This window comes from Cervus canadensis, chromosome 33 (assembly GCF_019320065.1).
Source record: "Cervus canadensis isolate Bull #8, Minnesota chromosome 33, ASM1932006v1, whole genome shotgun sequence".
Classification (NCBI taxonomy): domain Eukaryota; kingdom Metazoa; phylum Chordata; class Mammalia; order Artiodactyla; family Cervidae; genus Cervus; species Cervus canadensis.
Window position 1 is genome coordinate 22295612 of NC_057418.1, and position 19678 is coordinate 22315289.

Below are 19678 nucleotides of genomic sequence, written 5' to 3' on the forward strand. Positions count from 1 at the left end.
TGGGACCTTCCCTGACCAGGGTCAAACCTGTGTCCCCTGCACTGGCAGGCCAATTCCTATCACTGGCCCACCGGAAAGCCCCCGCCACATCTTCTTTATCCATTCATTTGTTGATTGTCATTTAAGCTGCTTTTATGGCGTCTCAATAGCTCAGACCTTAAAGAATCTGCCTGCTATGCGGGAGACCTGGGTTCAGTCCCTGTGTTGGGAAGATCCCCTGGAGGAGGGCATGGCAACCCACTCCAGTATTCCTGCCTGGAGAATCCCATGGATAGAGGAGCCTGGTGGGCCACAGTCCATGGGGTCGCAAAGAGTTGAACATTACTGAGCCCCTAAGCACACACACACATTCTCCTTCCCCTGAGAGTGTCCAGGCCCGGGTTCCCACCTCTGACCCTGGGCCCACAATTCTCCAGCTGAATGGCCTCAGGTTCTGAGTCCTTGCCCCATGTCTCCCCCAGGGTCTGGGTCTGTTCTGAGCAGGCCTTCAAGGCATTAATTCTCCTCCAAGAGAAGCAAGGGTTTGGGCCTGTTACTGTCACAATGAAGGAAAGTCTATTTCTCCAGTGCCCCCGTGGAGCCTCCATCTCACATCAGGGCTGGAGTGACAATGAAGTTGTAGCCAAGTTAAGTGTCTGTGAGAGAACTCAGGTGCTAGCTGGCATGGGGAGTGCTGACTCACTCTTCATGTGCCCTGTAAAATTCGTCTGTTGCAACCTTGGCCCTGAATGTGATGGTTTCGGAAGATGGGTATGTGGGAAGTGTGTGTTCCGTTCAGTTCAGTTCAGTCTCTCAGTCATGTCCGACTCTTTGTGACCTCGGGGACTGCAGCACTCCAGGCTTCCCTATCCATCACCAACTCCTGGAGCTTGGTCAAGCTCATGTCCATTGAGTTGGTGATGCTTTTTAATGATCTCATCCTCTGTAGTCCCCTTCTCCTCCTGCCTTCAATCTTTCCCAGCATCAGAGTCTTTTCCAATGAGCCAGTTCTCCACATCAGGTGGCCAAAGTATTGAAACTTCAGCTTCAGCATCATTCCTTCCAAAGAATAATCAGGACTAATTTCTTTTAGGATTGACTGGTTTGACCTCCTTGCAGTCCAAGGGACTCTCAAGACTCTTTTCCAACACCACAGTTCAAAAGCATCTATTCTTTGGCGCTCAGCTTCCCACCTGAGCTTCTGGACAGACCTGGGAACACCTGTGATGAGCGACAAGAGATGAGGGAAGGTGCAGAGAAGGGCGACGTGGGGAGGAAGGAGTTGGGGGACAGTGAGGGGTCTGGGCCTGGAGAGGCGGGAGGGGCGCATTGGAGAGTGTTGGGTCCCCTCCCCAACCGGTTGGGCCCCCCACAGGCATCCCTCCCCCTGAGTTGAGTAGGCAGGAGGGGATTGAAGGGAATCCTATTCCTCAGAGGCTCCAAAATGAAAGTCACTCAGTTGTGTCCAACTATACAGTCCATGGAATTCACCAGGCCAGAATACTGGAGTGGGTAGCCTTTCCCTTCTCCAGGGGATCATCCCAATCGAGGAATTGAATCCAAGTCTCCCACATTGCAGGTGGATTCTTTACCAGCTGAGCTATCAGGGGAGGCCCAGGCTGACTAGATGCTGAGGGAGGGAACGCAGTTCAGCCCCTGGGCCTGGGGGAGGCATCAGCTGGTGAAGGCTGGTGACCCCGGTTGACACCTGTCACAAGGCAGATATCTTTGTGTGGTGTTTCCAAGCTAGAAAAAGACAAAGTAAATGACAGGGGTAACAGCTTCTTCCCTGTCCCTGCCAATGTTTGGTTCCCTTGAGACTTCGGGGTGATGATATGCAGGCCAGAGAATCCAGGCCCAGAGAAAGGAGAAGCTGGGGAGCCAGTCACCACTGAGGCCTCTTCAGCACCAGTCCTAACACACTGCTCACCCCACACTCTCCATGCACACCTGTCTTCCCACACTTCAGCCCCAGTTACACACACAAGCCCCCTCAGCGTCCACAGCGCCCTCTGTCACCCACAGCCCCCCTGACTCTCCAGCCTCCCACACAGCCCCCCTCACACACACGTGCTCCCCACACAGGCTTCATGCTTCTCACTCATATCCTTCCACGCTTGCGCACGTCACCCTTCCTGAAACTGTCCATGCAGGTCTCCTCACACCCGCTTCCCTCTGTGCACACCCCACCCGCACCCCCACACACTTTCTTTCACACACAAGTGCCTGCTTGCCTGCCCCACTGGCTCTCCACTCTCTGCAAAGTCACACCGCGTTCCCCTCCCACAGGGACCCTGGCTTCCTCACACTGTCTGTACACACTGCTTCACACAAATTCCACACAGAAGGCTCCCATCTACTTCCGCTGCCATCCAGAAACTTCCCCCTCATGGCCATTTCCCTTCACTCTCCTCCTCCTCTCTGGGTCCCCCAGGGGATCCCCTCCCAGGCCCTCTGCATACGCATACTGTCCACTCCCCTTCTGTCCCAGGCTCACCTGTCCACAGTCACACACACACACACACACACACACACACACACACACACCAAGGGTCCCAACATTCTCACACACTAGTTGTGGTTGCTCCCTACACATCCAACACACTCTTCCCAGCATTCCCTCACTCTCTTCACATTCACCTTCTTATCACAAATTAGTGTCACTGCCCCACACACACCTAAGTGGGAAATGGCAGCCCACTCCAGTATTCCTTTGTGGAGAATCCCATGGACGGAGGAGCTGGGAGGGCCACAGTGCACAGGGTTGCAAAGAGTCAGACATGACTGAGCAGCTAACACAGTCACTCCTCTCTTCTGCCCTCCTCCTCTCACGCACACCTCTCTCTCTGTCTCTCTCTCACACACACACACAGTCACACTGACCAGTTCTCCCCAAGATACTGGGCCTTCCAGCTGCCCCAAAGCCACACACAGCTCAGGGTGGTTCTGGGAAGGGGCTGGATGCCAGGACTCCGCCCCAGGGCTGAGCCAGGAATTTTAGGTCTCTGTCTGGGTCCTACCTGGAAAGGTGCCTTCTCCTTTTTAATGCTCCAGCCCCATATCTAAAACTACTCACCAAACATGCCCCTACTGGCATACAGACCCGAGCCCCCACGAACAGTCACCTTTATGCATTAATCGACCTAAAATGAACATTTGTGTATTGTGCTAAATAGAAATCCTTTATAGTTACAGGATTAGCCACTTCTTCCATTGTCATATATTGCATCAGTGTCATGTATTGCATCGCTGGTATTTCCTACCTCGTCCACTAGGTGTCATGTTGTAGACGTCCCTGGGTCTGTTTCTTGGCTCTTTTCTAAAACTGCTCTCCTGCCTTCCTTCTTGCTCACCAGTTCCCTTTGCGCTGGGAATGCAGCCTAAGCCCCCGCAGGCTTGGCTGGGACAGTGAAGTCGTCATAAAGAATTACCACAAACGCTATGGCTTGAAACAACCAAAATTTATTCTTTCAAGGTTGTGAGGGTTAGAAGTCTGAAATCAAGGTGTCAGTAGGGCCCTCTCTGAAGGCTCTAAGGGAGGCTCCATCTTGTCTCTTCCTGACTACTGGTGGTTGCATGGAGAAGGAAACGGCGACCCACCCCAGTATTCTTGCCTGGAGAATCCATGGACAGAGGAGCCTGGTGGGCTGCAGTCCATGGGGCCGCAAAGAGGCGGACACGACCGAGGGACCGTGCACAGCTCTGTGGTTCCCGGAAACCCTTGGCGTTGCGGAGCTCGTGTCTATTTCTGTCCTTCCATGACACTCTTCCCGTGGGTCTTGTCTCCCTGTATCCGTCTCTTCTTTGCATGTCCACATTTCCCTCTCCTGGTAAAGGCACCAGTCACTGGATTAGAGCCCACCCTAATCCACCCTGGCCTCACCTTGGTTGGATTACATCTGCACACACCCTATTTCCAGGTGAGGTCTCCTTCACCTAATGGTAAGGACTTCAACACATTTGAGCCCCTAAAATAAAGGACCTTCCATAAACATTCATGTGATTCTCATTGGGCAAAAAACGTACAATGTATAATTGAATTATCTGCATCACTGAATATATTCCTGACAGGAGAAAACTTCAAGTTTGTCCAGACATTAATGAAAACTGAAAGGTTAAAATTTTTTCCGATCTTTTCTTCTCATCCTGGTATGAATGTATGAGCTCAAACATCCCCTTGTTTTAAGCATTGTTTTAGGTGTTTCTGAGGTCAGGAGTCCTCTCTGTTAGCAAGTTCACTGTAGTTACTCTACGTGGGAAATATTAATCCAAGAGTTAATTCTCTTCAGTTTTGCTGTGCATGAGCTAGTTTAGAGCACCTGATAAGGGTCCATCTAGGTGGTGGATAGTCCTTTAAATAATATCTTTTCCAGCATGCATAATTTCCTGGTTGTGAGTCATGGAACATCTAATCTTCATCCATAAATTACTGAGATTTAGAATCGAGCTCAGAATGTCTTTTTAATAACTCAGTAAGGGGCTTCCCTGGTGGCTCCTTGGTGATGAATCTGCCTGCCAATGCAGGAGACGTGAGTTCAATCCCTGTCCGGGAAGATCCCACATGCTGCAAATCAACTAAGCTCATGGGCCACGAGTCCTGAGGCTGTGCTCTGGAGCCTGGGGAAGCATCTACTGAGCCTGTGTGCCCAACTCCTGAAGCCCGCAGCCTGGAGCCTGCGCTCTGCTACTAGAAAAGCCATCACAGGGAGCTGCTCTTGCACCATAACTAGAGAGCAGCAACTAGAGAAAGCCAACACACAGCAATGAGGACCCAGCACAGCCAGAAATAAATACATCTTAAAAAAATAATTCAGTTAAACTTGACAATAATGGAACACAACAAAAAGGAGTATTCTTTTGTGTCCAGCACTTGCCTCTCAAATCTTTTTTATGAGGCTTCTATGGTTTTACTGTGGTAATTTATTCTTTGTTTATTGGGTTATAGTGTTCCATTTATGGCTATATCACAGTTTATCCTTTCTTTTGTCCTGGACACATTTTTACACATTAACATGTCAGTATGTTAATACATATATTAATCTACATGATAATTTAACTGGTACACTTTTGTGTACATCTAAGCAGTTAGCACTTGACTATGGTTTCTGCGTATGTATTAGTCTGCTAGGTCTCTAAAGAAAAGCTATTGTTCTATACTCAGAACAGGAAATATGACACCAAAATGTGGGTTTTAGAAAGTCTGCTCCAGGAACCAGGACTCCAACCAAACGTATACTTCCTACTGTATCACAATACAGACTGTCACCACACACCACCAACTGAGTGGTTTCAACAAGACTTCCTGGAAGTGAGGATTTTATCACATGAATTGAGAAGAACACAATCAGCCCATAAAACCATGTGGTAACTTAACTATACATGAAAGTGAGTGTGAACACATAAATTATGTCTCATTAAATCACATAAGTATATCCCTAATGCATTACCCTCTTAAGAGAATTTTTAAAATGCCAACCCCCGCCCCCCACCCTGATTCCACCCCACATGAAGGGAAGTCTGATGGAAAGAATAGAACTCGAAGTCTTAACTGATTTTGAGCAAATATTTGACTTTTCGCAAATCCTCAAAATGACCAAGTCAATACATCTTAAAGGCCCATCAACAGTCGTGGAAAGTGAAGGAATTCTTAAGCATGAGCTTCTTTAGCTTCTTGTTAAATCCGACTCTGAGCAGAAGGTCATGTATTAGATCAACAGCCAGATTGTCATCAAGGGTCAGTTTTTGCCACCCAGAGTTGGTTTAACATTGTACCTTCTCATAGTCCAGGGAGAAACATCCAGATGATGGAATAGCTGTTAGAACATTGGGGGAAATGTTGAACTAGATAATGCTATCATCAGAGAACAAAAGGTTTTTTTCATCAAAGGGCTGGGAAAGCCTGAGTGAGATCTCAGGACAACACCCCACCTCACCATGTCTACATCTTGTACCCAGTGCCCCCACAGGAGAAGACACTTGTTTTCATCCCCACTCCCACTGCACTGTCCTGCTGCCCACACCAGCCTCTTCCACCCCAACAACAGAGTGCTCCCAACCCTACAGGGAAGTGTGGGGGCCCAAGACCAAGAGAGAACATCATCTAGGTAAAGATGGGTCCAGTGGACAGGGCCTTGGTGAGACCCGAGGCTCACCTCTCCCAAGTCCTGACCAGAACAAACCTGCCTAGGAGCCAGAGGCCAGCCGGCTTCTCACCTGCTGTGGTCCCTGATTTCTCCATAAGATTCATGACGATGAACCAATTAGAACTAACTGGGTGGTGATCAATAGGATAATGCAAGTGACCAAACGGATGGATGCAGACTGGCTGATATCTGGGGCCATTATTAGTGGTTCTAAAATGACAAAGCAAAAGCCTTGTCAAATCTAAGAATACACCTTCCTCAGCACCTGCTGTCCTTAGACAGCACACGTTCCCCATATAGTTACTGACTCAGGTGAAGCCACTCTTCAGGTCTGGATGTGGAAAGACAAATGGGCTTGTGCTCTGTCATCGTGGAGCTAATATTTCTCCTGAGTTGTGTTAGTTGCTCAGTCATGTCCGACCCTTTACGAGCTCATGGACTGTAGCCCACCAGGCTCCTCTGTCTATGGGATTCTCCAGGCAAGAATACTGGAGTGGGTTGCCATTTCCTACTCCAGGGGATCTTCCCAACCCAGGAATCGAACCCGGTTCTCCTGCCTTGCAGGCAGATTCTTTACTGTCTGAGTCACTGGGACAGCAAATGTCCATCTGATTACCTTTCAGGTGGACATGTTTATTGTGAGGAGTCCTTTTTGAGGAGGACACATTGGGGGTATTTAATTCTGTCTGGGAAGGGATAAGGGCTTCATTAAGTGACATTAGAGTTGGTTAAAGTATCAGTACAACCGAGGGGAGAGAAGGCCTGGAAACATAATGCATATATAGTTCGGGGACCATTGAGCAGTGCCGGGGGTCTGGGTCATTGGTTAATGAGGAAGGGGGCTCCTGTGCTGAGGGAGGTGGGCTGGGAAAGGAGGATGCTGGCAAGTTCTGTGCTATGCCCATCACTGACTCTCCAGACAGGAAGTCCACCAAGAGATCAGTCACTCTCTCCATCCATCATATTTTCAGTTGCACAAACATATGTGCTCATATCCACACATGAAGGCACTAGACCTTTGAAGAGAGCTACCACCTCCCACCCCACACCCAACTCAGTTACCTGTGGCTCTGGGAGCAGCATGTTCTCCCAGTGTTCCAGGAATTCCCTAAGCCAATAACTGCAGTCTCCCGTTGAGATCTTCCTGAAATACTCTGCCAGTTCCTGGTTGTTCTCCCACTCCTCCTTGAGGCCTGTGGCTCCAGGATCGATGACTGTCCAGGTTATGCTCATGGTGTCAAGGAGGAGGGCTGTCTGTCCATTGAGGCTGAAGAGCAAGGACCCACCAGAGCATTGCTCGGCTTCACGCTGACACCACAGCCTGACCTGCAGGGAGGGAGGACCTGCACCCCTCACACAGTGAATCCTTCTGAACTGTCCACAGTCCATCCTCCCAGTCAGTAAAGTGTGTCTGCACATCTAGCGGCCTGTGGTCTTCTGACCATGACCTCCCCCTCTTACCCATCAGGTCCACCGGGTCTCTAAGGCTGGATCACATTCAGTCTTTTCACAGGAAGGACCTCCCTGCATGCACTCCGCCCCTACCCCTCTCTTGCTGTCTCCAGCTCCCCACCCCCTCCCATACTTACCCCTCATCTCCTTTTTGTCCAGTTTGATGACAGGCAGGACCATCCTGAGCTCTCTTCCTGCTTCTCCCAGCATTTGGCTCAGTTCAGTCCACGCTTTGGTGTCGTTTACCTCCTCCCCCAGGAAACCCAAAGGTCTGACCTTGTTCCTGTCACTGTCAAACTGGAGGAAAGGCTTTGTGTCCACGGAGCCCTGGACTTGACACCAGGGCTGGCCCGGTCTGGACTGTTTTTTGACAGTGAGGTCAAGGCACAGAGAGTGGGCATCTGTGAGAGAAAACCACAGGTGCGTCTGGGAGATTCCCCTCCAGGGCCTGGTTGCAGAGGGAGGGATCTCTATCCCAGACCCCCTCCTCTGCTGCATCCTCAGTCCTGTCTCACCTTTAACTGTCTGAGCTTTAGTTAAACACTTTGATGCCACCGTGGATCTTTTCTGTCCATGTACTAGTAGTAGAAAGATTTCTCTGATATATGGTGGCTCAGGCAGTAAAGAATCTGCCCGCAATGCAGGAGACCCAGGTTCAAACCCCTGGAGAAGGAAATGGCAATCCACTCCAGGATTCTTGCCTGGAGAATGGACAGAGGAGCCTGGCAGACTACAGTCCAGCGTAGGGTGTCAAAGAGTCAGACACACCTACGTGACTAAGCAGGCACACGCCAGCTTGTGAGGTAACAAAAGAGAAGACTGTCTGCTTTCTAGAGACTTAAAATCTATCTGAACAGACAAGACTTTCAACAGAATGGGAACAAACATGTCATAGGACACATTGCACATTATCGATGGGTCCCTAGGCATTGGGAAAGTTTTACTGGAGTAGGAGGTGGGACTTGCCAGGAGAGGGAAAGCTGCTACAGGAGAACAGGCCCAGGCACGCTACCTTGGGCGGGGTCCCAGAAGGCAGGGTGTCATCTCCCGGGCAGCCAGTCCAGCTAAACCACACCCTCACCATCCTAAGAGCAGGTGGACAGGCGCCCACCAGGGTGGAGCCCCTTCCCTCCCCGTTTTCTCACATCCCCCACTCCCCCACCAGAGCCCCAGATCCAGGACACTCACTGCCCAGAGTCTTCCCAGCTTCAGTCAGCAGCAGTATCAGCAAAAGATGACCTGTGGTGTGAGACAGTGACTTTCCTCCCTGCAGTTTTAGGAGCATGACCAGAAAACGTAGCCTGGGGTGTGTCTATACCTCTGCCTCCTGGCACCGCCCAAAGCCTTCAGTCCTAGACTGAGGAAGCCCTGCTGAAAAACAAGAAAAGTAACACTTATGCCCAGGAAGTATTTCTCAAGTTTCAAATGTAATTACTCATTAAAAAAAAACATACTCATGACATTACAAAGCCAAATTCACTTTGAACAACTATCCTGCCTCCAAAAAAGCCCTTTTCTGGTGTGAGCAAGAAAAGCCCACGTTTTGTTGGCTCTCCTGCTCACTCCATGAGCCACTTGCTCCTCAGATCTTTATGTGAACTCACTTCCTCCTCACCCCCGCCCCACCGCCGCTGCCGTCTCCTGCTCAGTTGTCCCTTCTTTTCTCCTCCATCCACTTTCCATCCTAACCTTTCTCTGTGACGATTACGATTCACTCCATGTTAGTCACTCAGTCGTGTCCGACTCTGCGACCCCCTGGACTGTAGAGCCCGCCAGACTCCTCTGTCCATGGGATTCTCCAGGCAAGAATACTGGAGTGGCTTGTCATTCCCTTCTGTTAATCAAACCAGCAGCGGCCGATCCCCCCCAGGTCTGCCATATCGGAGGAGGGTGTGCAAGAGTCCAATAGTCCTGTTGGAGCCGAGCTCCAGAATAGTCGGTAATTTATTACCGTTTGCTCATCCGCAAGTTGCAAAGTCTTCCTAGGGCCCCGGAAGAGCAAGCTCACCGCCAAACATTGACGGATTTTCCCGAGTCAAGCAGCAGCGGCCCCTCCCACCTTTCCCAGCCCCCTCCCCTGCGCTACGCGTCTCCCGCAGGATGTCAGCCGCGCAGGTGGCTCAACCTCGCGTTCTCCCGGGTGTTGGCTTCGGGGTGGCGGGAGAAGACAGAACATTTGGGGGCCACCCTGGGTTCGTTCTCACCGCCCACTCCTCCTCCGCACCCGGCTCCTGCGATCGGCGGGACGCGGTTCTCGCTTGCCCGGTCCAGCCAAGGTCTCTCTAGCGCAGGTTGAAACTCTACAGTTCGCAACCACAAGAGACGTTCCGAAACTCTCCTCGGGGTTTTCTGTTTGAATCGCTCTTTGAATCTCGGCCAGACGCCCCGCGGCCCCGGCTCGAGGGAGCTCGGCCGGCGGCGTTCGGAGCAGCGTCGCTGGACCGGGGATCCGCGGGCGGGCGCGGCGGAGGTGCCGCGCTAGCGGGACGGCGCCCCTGGGAGGCCCGCCCGGCCCGCGAGTGAGTCTCTGTAAGGAAGTGCCCGGGGTGCGGGGTGATGACGAGGCTCTTTCCGGTAAGCCGGAGTGACTTCGGACGCGGGACTTGGGACGGGGGTGCCGGCCGAGGAGCCACGGGCGACTTCTCGGTCCTGCGGGGGCCGAGGTTCCCGGCGCTCGGGCCCCGCCACTCTCTTCTCTCTACTGTCCTCTCCTGCGGGTCCGAAAGCGATTCTTCCCTGGCCACCTGACCAGCTGCCACAAGTCAGTCCTTGCTGGATGGCATTCCTTATAAGGGCAGCTAAATAAAGAGATGAGGTAAATAAAATACATGGCACCAGGCCATTTATTCTTCCCACTGTTCCATTACTCCCACCGCCCTTCCAGGAGGTCTGTGATCAAGTCTGGGACATGTCCGAAGGCGAGGGCATCACCCCGCCTCTCTAGGGACAGCCCCTCTCTGCTCCTCCCCACGGTGGTTCCACGTTCACCTTGAACCTCCAGGGTCCCAGGCTGGGGGACCCTGCACCCCTAATTTCACACTGCCTCCCACAGGGAATGTCTGTTGTGTATTGGTTTGATCTGATTTCAATTCCGCTTGCTTTTGACTTAAATGAAGTCGATCTACTTCTTTATGACTTAAATGAAATGTTCTAGTCCACTTGTTTTTAACAAAAACAAAAAAGTTAGTTTTTCATGGTAAAGTTATTTTGAGACTAGAATGATGTAAGATGTGGCAGAGTGTCATTGAATCCGTTGTGGTTCATAAGCACTTTTTAGATCACCTGCCATGGGACCTCGCTGGGAGCTAGTCCAGAGAACACACACATTATGGAGTGTGAGTTCTTTATCTATTCTAGATGTCAGTCACTTCCCAGATATCTGTGCGCTGGTTCTCGTGTTCAGTCGCTCCTTTGTCTTTGACTCTTTGCGACCCTATGGTTGTAGACCCTCAGACTCCCCTGTCCATGAGATTTGCCAGGCAAGAATACTGGAGTGAGTTGCTATGTCCTCCTCCAGGGAATCTTCCTGTTCCGGGATCGAACTTGTGTCTCCTGAGTTGGCAGGCTGATTCTTACCAATGAGCCACCTGGGAAGCCCTACCAGACAAATGACTTGTAAATATCTTCTCTCATTGAAGATAGTCTTTTCACTTTCTTCATGGTATCCTTTAAAATGCAATTTTTAAAAAAAATTTTGAAAGTCTTTTTTTTCCTGTTGTCATTTGTGTCTATATTGTATTTTAGAAGATTTCTTCCAAATGCAAAGGCAAAGATTCACTCATCTTTTCTTCTAAGACTTTCATAGCTTTAGCTCTTCAGTGTATGTCTCTGATCCATTTTGAGTTAATTTTGTATATGGTGTAAGGAGGCGGGTCAACCTCATTCTTTTGCATGTGACTGTCCAGTTGCCCCAGCACCTTTGGCTGAAAACACTCTTCTTTGCCCAGGACTTGACTTGGTAGCCCCTTGAAAATCAATTGACCCTTGTCAACTTAAAAAATAGTCACAACCTAAAAGTTGAGAGCCGTGTTATATTTGGTGGAAATTTTTAAGACATAAGTCTGGGAAGTAGCATCTGAAGTAGCCTCAAGAGAACTCTTCGAGAAGGCGGCGGGGAGGAGTCAGGTTATGTAGCAGTTTGCAACAAAGGGCAGGTAGTCTGAACATCCAAAGTATTTTTGTAAATTAAAGAAAACCAGATATCTCAAGGAATTTAGTGTTTTCCTATACATGGGAAGATGCAAGAGTTTGGGCTCACTGAAATCATTCCTTTCATGTGCATCTCAGCTCTCAGAGGCCAATTGTCTGTGTTTTCACCTTCCCAGTTCCTCAGGGCTCCCAGTAGCAAGGGGCTGCAGCCTGATTCCTGCCATATCACAGGTGTTCTTTTCCCTCCTGAGTACTCTGGAGGGCTGGAATCGCTGGTGACTGTGACATCCTTGTTTACTGACATAACAGGAAATGTTCTGTTTTTCAGTCCTTTCCCTTGGTCAGAAAGTTGACCAATATTTGGGAGACATTTCATGACCAATTTTGGTCCCATGGTGCTGGGAGGCTCATCCCAGTTCAGGTGAAAGTTTTCGTTGATATATCACTCCAGGTATTAGTTTCTGGATTAGACCCATTGATAGACAATGAGAGATTTTCTGGAGCCTCTGTCTTTTAACCTATTGTGTTCCAGGACATAGTTCCCTCCTTTTCTTTTCCCACACCTAGAGTCACACTATTATAATTAGAGGTCACATACAGAACTAAATATTTGATTAATTGTTTTAAGTCACTGTTACATTTGTTGATTATACACTCTAAGAGACAACAATCTTATAAAATAGACAGAATATAAGTAATGTAGCTGTTAACAGCAAGATTGACAGAGTCATCGTGTAGTAGAGACACAGGCATAAACAATTTGGAAACGAAAAATAAATTAAAACAAAGATTAGTATCACTAGTTGTAATCAAGTTGCAACAAACCATCAAATCCATAGGAGAGCCAGCTGGAGAATCCAAATTTTGCCAGAATCAGGTAGAGAGAAAAAGTTAAATGTTTCATCTTTGTTTACAAAGGCTTAATATATCAACTTGTGACAGGATCAGAGAAAAAGGTTTACCGGAAAACAGAGTCAAGTTAGTATGTTTCCTAAAATCAAAGGTATACATTATATTTATCGATTTATTTAGTCTCATGTACTTAATTCCTATTGATCTGCAGGAATTAGTCAGATTTTCTATTATAGTGTGCCATTTGTTACCCAATTTAGTGGCATTACCTAAAGGTTATCAGAAACTTACATTTGTTTAAACAGGTTCTTTTTATGAGTCTTTTTGAAAATCTCTATTTTGTACAAGCAATGTAAAATTATAATAGTCTATGAAGGACAAATTTAAAATAGTATAGTTAAAAAATTGAATACAATGTAATTAGCAGGAAACTTGGATATTTCTGTAACATATAACCTTTTAGGATAATAACTAGAATTATGACTGATACCATTATATTAGGACATATCAGATGTTAGGGATAAGTTTTGGAATATCTATATTAATGACATTTATCTATACATTGCAACCTAAAGTTTACCTTCAATAACTTGACAATGTTTTGAATTAAAAATAAACTTAATTTAGTATTTCTCTCTGAGATGTCTCAGAGATGTTTTTTTGAAGCATCCCTGAGTCAACTGGAGGCTAAAGGAGCTTTAGTTAGATTTTGCTATTTGGGAAGTTTGTTAGAAATATTTTAAAAAAGTTTTAAAACAGAGCAGGATCATAGGTGACTGAAACAGCACTTACTCACTTCACCAAAGTCACAAAGCAGTGAAAGCAAACATGGCTGACGTAAGGGCGCAGACGCCGCGCGGTCTGCCCTTGAGCAGGAGCGCTCTGAGCAGAGAGACCGGACCCAGCCTCGCGTCAGCTTCCTCGACAGACCCGTTTAGGTAGCTTCAATCTAAGTGTTGTTCATCCTAACTATGTATCAACTTTTTTCCTCCTCAGGGTTCCTTTGCATAATCTCTCATCACTGTCTGTATTCATCCTGTCTCTCATTTTTCCATCTAAATATGATCAACCAGCTAATTTTTTTCCTCCAGAAAGTTACTTCTTCCTATATACTGAAATGTTACTGTATTATTCCTTATAGCTTTACTGACATGTTTAAATTAGAATCCTCAACACTTAAAACGTTAGTTTTTAGTAAAAGCTAAGAATTAAGCAATGAATTGTCTTTCACACTGGCATTTTATAGACTGGTTATCATAAACACCAGGGATAAGTTTTTAAAACTTTTGTTCTCATAGACAACACCTCGATGTGATACCAACATTTTTATTGATATTTCTAAATACCTTTAGTTTTTTTTAATCTAGTAATTGATGTCTCAGTATCTTTTATTCAATAAACTTTTGTCACTTAAATTAACACAGTTCTAGGACTTTCAGTCAGTCAGTCATTTCAGTTGCTCAGTCGTGTCCAACTCTTTGTGACCCCATGGACTGCAGCATGCCAGGCTTCCCTGTCCATCACCAACTCCTGGAGCTTGACAAACTCAGTTATCAAATATCTAGGAAGATTATTTTAAGCAGACATTTCTAAAATATAATTATTTTTAAGAGTTTATCCCAATGATTTTTTTTCTTTTTTGTATCCCATTGATTTTATCTCATTTACATTTGCTTTCAGATTTCATCATATCAAGTCATTTTTCTTATAACAGATCTAGTAAGGTCTTATGTATTAAATCTAGGTACAATAAGGAGTTACATAATTTTGATGACTCTTGACATATCTAAATCAATTAGATAAACAAACAAACATTAATACCAGATAGCAACTTAATATTGAATATTTCCCAGTTCACATGAACCTGAAAGTTACTTTAGCCACTGTCTTTAAATGTAACTGCTTTTTATTAAAATTAAATAGAGTTATTTATAAATCTAATTTTGATAAAACTTTTTAGAAGTAGAGATATCTCATATGTATAATGTGTACACAGAAATATACAGGTGAAACCACAGATCTCATAGCTTCACTTAAAAGCTTAACCATTGGATTGGGAATACATGTAAATCCATGGCTGATTCATATCAATGTATGACAAAACCCACTGGAAAAAATAATAATAATAATAATATGATGGATTAAAAAAAAAAAAGCTTAACCATTAATCGGGTATTACGATATAACCTTATTAGTTTACAAAGAACAGCTGAAGTACATTTACGTTGTTTGCTCAGATGACCAAAGCTTTGCTATCTGTAAGGTTTGGTTAAGAGAACATTCCTAGCGCTTTTAATTTTAAAGCTGCCACTTTTCCCCCTTGGTTTCAGGTCTTGTCTGATGGAGCTAATCTGGCTCAATCTCAGTCCTTGCAGCTTGTATTTACATTTTGGTTTGTAAGAGATTTCTAAGAGAAAGCCAGTTGCTTTTATAGTTTTCCAAAGAACAGTTTTGTCACCTAAAGATATGAAAATCAGTGATAAGATCTTTAACGAAACTGAAATGTCTTTTACTGTCTGTTTTAGAACTTTAGAGTTTAACTTACCATGCCTTCAAAGGTTTATATAAAGTATTTAGCAAAGGTCCTTTTGAGTTTACAAATTAGACCCAAAGCAAAATTACTAGTTTTATGAGTCCTTGTATGTTAGTTCCCAGTTTGTTTGTTTTTTTACTTGTATGGCTCAGGTAACAGTATTGGTTAGTACATTTAGTTATTATCTCCTAGGTGACAATCTATATCTCTTATCTTATAATACGGGGCAGAAGAACTATTCTCCAGTGAAATATGTCTATCCCATAGTATAATTAAACAAGAGATTTAACCATTTTCCATAAATCTATTTAAATATACCAATTTTATATACTTTTATCTAAATTCCATTAACTTTTATACCTTTTAACTTTAGTTTCTATCGTTATTGTTCAGTTGCTCAGTCGTGCCCGACTCTTTGTGACCCCATGGACTGCAGCCCACCAGGCTCCTCTGTCCATGAGATTTTCCAGGCAAGGATACTGGAGTGGGTTGCCATTTCCTGCTCCAGGGGATCTTCCCAATCCAGGGATCAAACCTGGGTCTCCTGCACTGCAGGCAGATTCTCTACCAACTGAGCTACAAGGGGAGTCCCCTGGGTATCTCCCATATGTACATGAGGTGTACATGTTAATAAACTTAGCCACTTGATGCAAGGAACTGACTCATTGGAAAAGACCCTGATGCTGAGAAAGAATGAAGGCGGGAGAAGGGGACTAGAGAGGATGAGACGGTTGGATGGCATCACCGACTCAGTGGACATGAGTTTGAGTAAACTGCAGGAGTTGGTGATGGACAGGGAGGCCTGGCATGCTGCAGTCCATGGGGTCTCAAAGAGTCGGACACGACTGAGCCACTGAACTGAACTGAATTGAAGGAACAAGAGCGTTGCGGTCTCTTGTAACCAGTGCCTTGGGCGCCCAGTGTAAACAGTTGGGTCGGCTGATTTACAGTAAAGCGGGCGCGTGAGTGAGGGTGCCCGTGTGACCGCAAGAGTGCCCCTCCCCGACCCTTGCGCGGAGCCTCCCTGCGGTCACGTCTAGGAAACCAGGGGCGGGGCCTGTCGGCGGAGCGGCTGCCCAGGCAGTCAGCGCAGAGGGGGAGGTCCAGACGCAGCTGCGGGCTAGCGGGAGAGGATCGCCGGCTCTGACTTGGCAGCCTCGCACTCCTGCAAAATTGGAATCCAGGTGGCAAAGAGAGAGATGGGTGGCTCCAAGAGCAGTCTTAGCTTCCTCGTTTTGCTTCTGATTGGCATGTTGAGCGGGACGTCCAGCGGTGTGTTCGGGGATGAAGCTGCGCGGGGGATGGCAGGGGAATGCAAGGAGGTTGGATGTGTTATGACCTGGAAAGGGGACGGGGGTGGTGTCGGCGGGGGTTCGCGAAACTTCTTGCAGGGTGTCGCCGCCGCCCCCTCCTCTTTCCCTTCCCTGGGCCCCTTTGCTCCTCGGAGGCTCCTCCCGGCTTCTTGCCGGCTCTCCGGGCCAGAACAGGGGTGCCTTGGGTGAAGTAGTAATTCCGGGAGTTTGGGAGGTGACGCTGGGAGAAGAGGGGGCCAGGACGCGGCAGGAAATGCGGTTGAACCCTCCCCCCCAAAGGATCCAGACCGCCCCTGGGAAGTGGGAGCCCTGAAGCCGGGCGGGTTGGGACCAGTCGGCCTTCCCGCGGAGAAGGGACCCAGACCCGCCCAGAAAAGCACACCCTCCCGCCCCGACCTGTGCAAGAGAGACCCTTCTGGTCCTTCCTTCTGCCGAGCCTTGAAAGACCAGCGCTCTTTCCCGGCCGGGTAAGTTATAAACGCAGAGCGGACCCGGGTGCCCAGGAGGCGTCGGCGGCGCGATCCTGGCCGAAATGTGCTTGATTGCTCTTGTCTAAGCCGCAGCTGCTGGCTCCACCCCCGGCCCCCAGGCCGCGAGGCGGGGCTCCTCCCAGATCCCCGGGATCCGCGGCGCGGCCGCATCCGCGATCCCCGAGACTCCGCGGTGCGGCCGCACCCGCGATCCGGGGGCTCCGGGGCACGGCTCCTCCCGGATAACATGGCTCCGCGGCGCATCTCCTCCCCGATCCCGGGGCTTCGCGGCGCGGCTCCCTTCGCGATCGCCGAGGCCCCTTGCACGGCTCTACTCCTGATCCCCGTGCTCCGTGGCGCGGTTCCTTCCCCATTCTGGGACTCCGCTGCGCGGCTCCACCCGGGACCCCGGAGGCGGGTGCGAGCCTCTTCCTGAGCAGGGACCAGGTGCGCTGGCTCATTGGTCCAGATGAAGAACTTTTTTTTTTATTAGAGAAGTGACCTTCTTGGGCACTACGTTTATCATTTAATCTGTTAGTACCCAGCGAGACAGCTGTCCTGCCTTTCACTTGGCCTGCAGAGTCCACGTCGAATATAAGCAGGTTTCCAAGTAGACAATTTCGTGGACCTGCCCCAGGTCAGCATTTCTGCTTGGTGGGGGTGGGGGTGCGAGGGGCACGGGGTGGGGGATTTCCACGCACTATATCAGTGATTCGGCTCTGGCTTTCCTTTTCTGCAAAGTAGATGATAAGGTTATGATACTAAATGCAGCTCAACTTGACAGTAAATTCTTCAAAACCCTTCTTCAAAAACTTGAAAGGAAGGAGAATGTGCTACCAAAATCTTGAAGTAAAACCTTCGGCCTTGGACAAAGCCACTAGCGGAACTATCTGTGACCTGTTCATACAGCTCAGCTACTTCTACCCGTGTGTTTTCTATCAGCGCAGGGGTTTGCCCTGCAGTTATATTTCTTTAGTGATAATATTAGCAGTTTTGCACCTTCATAGTGTGACAAGAATTGAACTGGAAGACAGCATCAGTGCACATTCCCAAGCATTGTCTCAGTCACGTCCCAGATGACTGAGGATCTGAGAGGCCAGACACCCAACACTGGTACTTCCGGCCGTTATCCTACCTTGTGGGTGGGTGGAGGAGTGTCTTGAGAAGTGCCAGTCCTTTGGAGGCCAGAGCTAAGGTGAAGGATATCGAAATATCCGAGGAGAGGATAACTATCCATGGAGAGGATGTACCCCAAAAAGGTAGTTTGGGGCATATTTTCCATGGGATTTACGTAGATGAAAAAGATCCAAATAAAGAACAGCAATCATTTGTAAAAACAGAGATTAAGCTTCTGAAATTCAGGTGACAGTGATACTCACTGAATGTTGTAAGCTATGAGATCTTCATCACAGAAATCTTCCTCCTATTTCCCTTGTGGGTACAGAAGAGAGAGAAAGCTCCTCATGATATTGCCTTACATGAATTGGGAGAATCCTAAATAGTTTTCACAGCATTGCAAATTGTGTGTCTGCGTGTGTGTTAGTCAGTCAGGCATGTCCGACTCTTGCCACCCGATGGACTGTAGCCCGCCAAGCTCTTCTGTCCGAGGAATTCTTCAGGCAAGAATACTGGAGTGGGTGGCCATTCCCTTCTCCAGGGATCTTTCCGACCCAGGGAACAAACTCGGGTCTCCTGAACTGCAGGCAGATTCTTTACTGTTTGAGCCACCAGGGGAGCCTGCAGCACCAGTTAGTAGAGGCCAATAATCCACAGGCAATTTCTCAACAGGACGTGGTCCACAAGGTCAGACTGCCTGTGGAATGAATTACCTGGTCAGAAGAGAAGTCCTCCACAAACACCTGGCTGCTAGGAGCTCTGCCACTGATGACAACCTCACGTTAAGAGTCCAGATAGCCCCTCTCCAGAGTCTTGTTCCCCATGGACTCTCACTGTCTGGGGGACAATGAAAACGTGGGAAAATGGATGGCCCATGAACCTGTGGTTAAGAATGAGTTCTCCAGACTTCCCTGGTGATCCACTTGCTAAGACTCCACACTCCCAATGATGGGGCCCTGTTCGATTCTTGGTCAGGGTACTGGATCCCACATGCCACAACTAAGAAGTCAGCATGTTGCAACTGAGAGTCTTCATGCTGCAAAAAGATCCCAAGTGCCACAACTAAGACCCAGTACATCAAAAAAAAAAAAAACCACCCTACATGGATGTGGACTCTTTAGAGATCTGAAAGAAGGTTACCGAATACCCCAGCCTATCAACTGTCCTATGAAACATTTGCTGTGATGGCTTGTGCTGGGCCTTAGATTCGGAGGAGAAGCCCAGGTCCAGCAGCTGGCCCGGTGTCTCACAGAGGTCCATGCAGCCCTGGGGGCCTGTGTCTGACTCTCCTCTCTCAGTCCCCCATCGTCAGCAGGAAGGTGCCTGCTGAGGCCCACTTGGAGCCAGGCAGCCACATACATCACCCAGCACCACAGAAGCACATTGTCTTCCAGAACACTGTGCCTTAGGAATGCCATAGCATCTAAACTTTCTAAGACAGACTTAATGATGTGGAATATTTTCTAGATAGCACTTTCATTAGGTTGAACTCAAAATGTTTGTATAAATTCTTTGACCAAGGGATTTTTAAACAATGTTATAAAATAAATAGTTTTTAAGATTGTTTCAACACAAATACTTGGACTAGCTTAGTGCCATGTGCTTTTTAGTTTCTATTTCCTCAGAGTAATGTAGTTGACTCACCCTTGTATGTGCCCTGCTTAGTTGCTC

At 47.9% G+C, this 19678-nt stretch overlaps 1 protein-coding gene and 2 pseudogenes across 2 annotated transcripts in view; 2 read left to right on the plus strand and 1 right to left on the minus strand.

The window, feature by feature from the left end:
• The window catches only part of LOC122433852 (retinoic acid early transcript 1E-like), a 90817-nt gene extending 80889 nt beyond the window's left edge, over positions 1-9928 (minus strand). The window contains exons 1-5 of one of the 2 annotated variants that reach the window (XM_043456820.1): positions 9779-9928; positions 8763-8945; positions 7712-7975; positions 7185-7465; positions 3422-3806 (exon numbers count right to left, since the gene is read on the minus strand). In XM_043456820.1, coding sequence (XP_043312755.1) covers positions 3465-3806; positions 7185-7465; positions 7712-7975; positions 8763-8859 — 984 coding nt within the window. In that variant the 5' untranslated portion in view covers positions 8860-8945; positions 9779-9928 and the 3' untranslated portion in view covers positions 3422-3464. Of the gene's footprint in view, positions 1-3421; positions 3807-7184; positions 7466-7711; positions 7976-8762; positions 8946-9778 lie in introns of those variants that run through there. The other variant, XM_043456821.1, reaches the window with a different exon arrangement.
• Positions 9929-16034: 6106 nt separating this feature from the next.
• Positions 16035-19678, plus strand: part of LOC122433862 — a 98228-nt pseudogene continuing 94584 nt past the window's right edge.
• On the plus strand, positions 16410-18925 carry LOC122433806 (annotated as a pseudogene).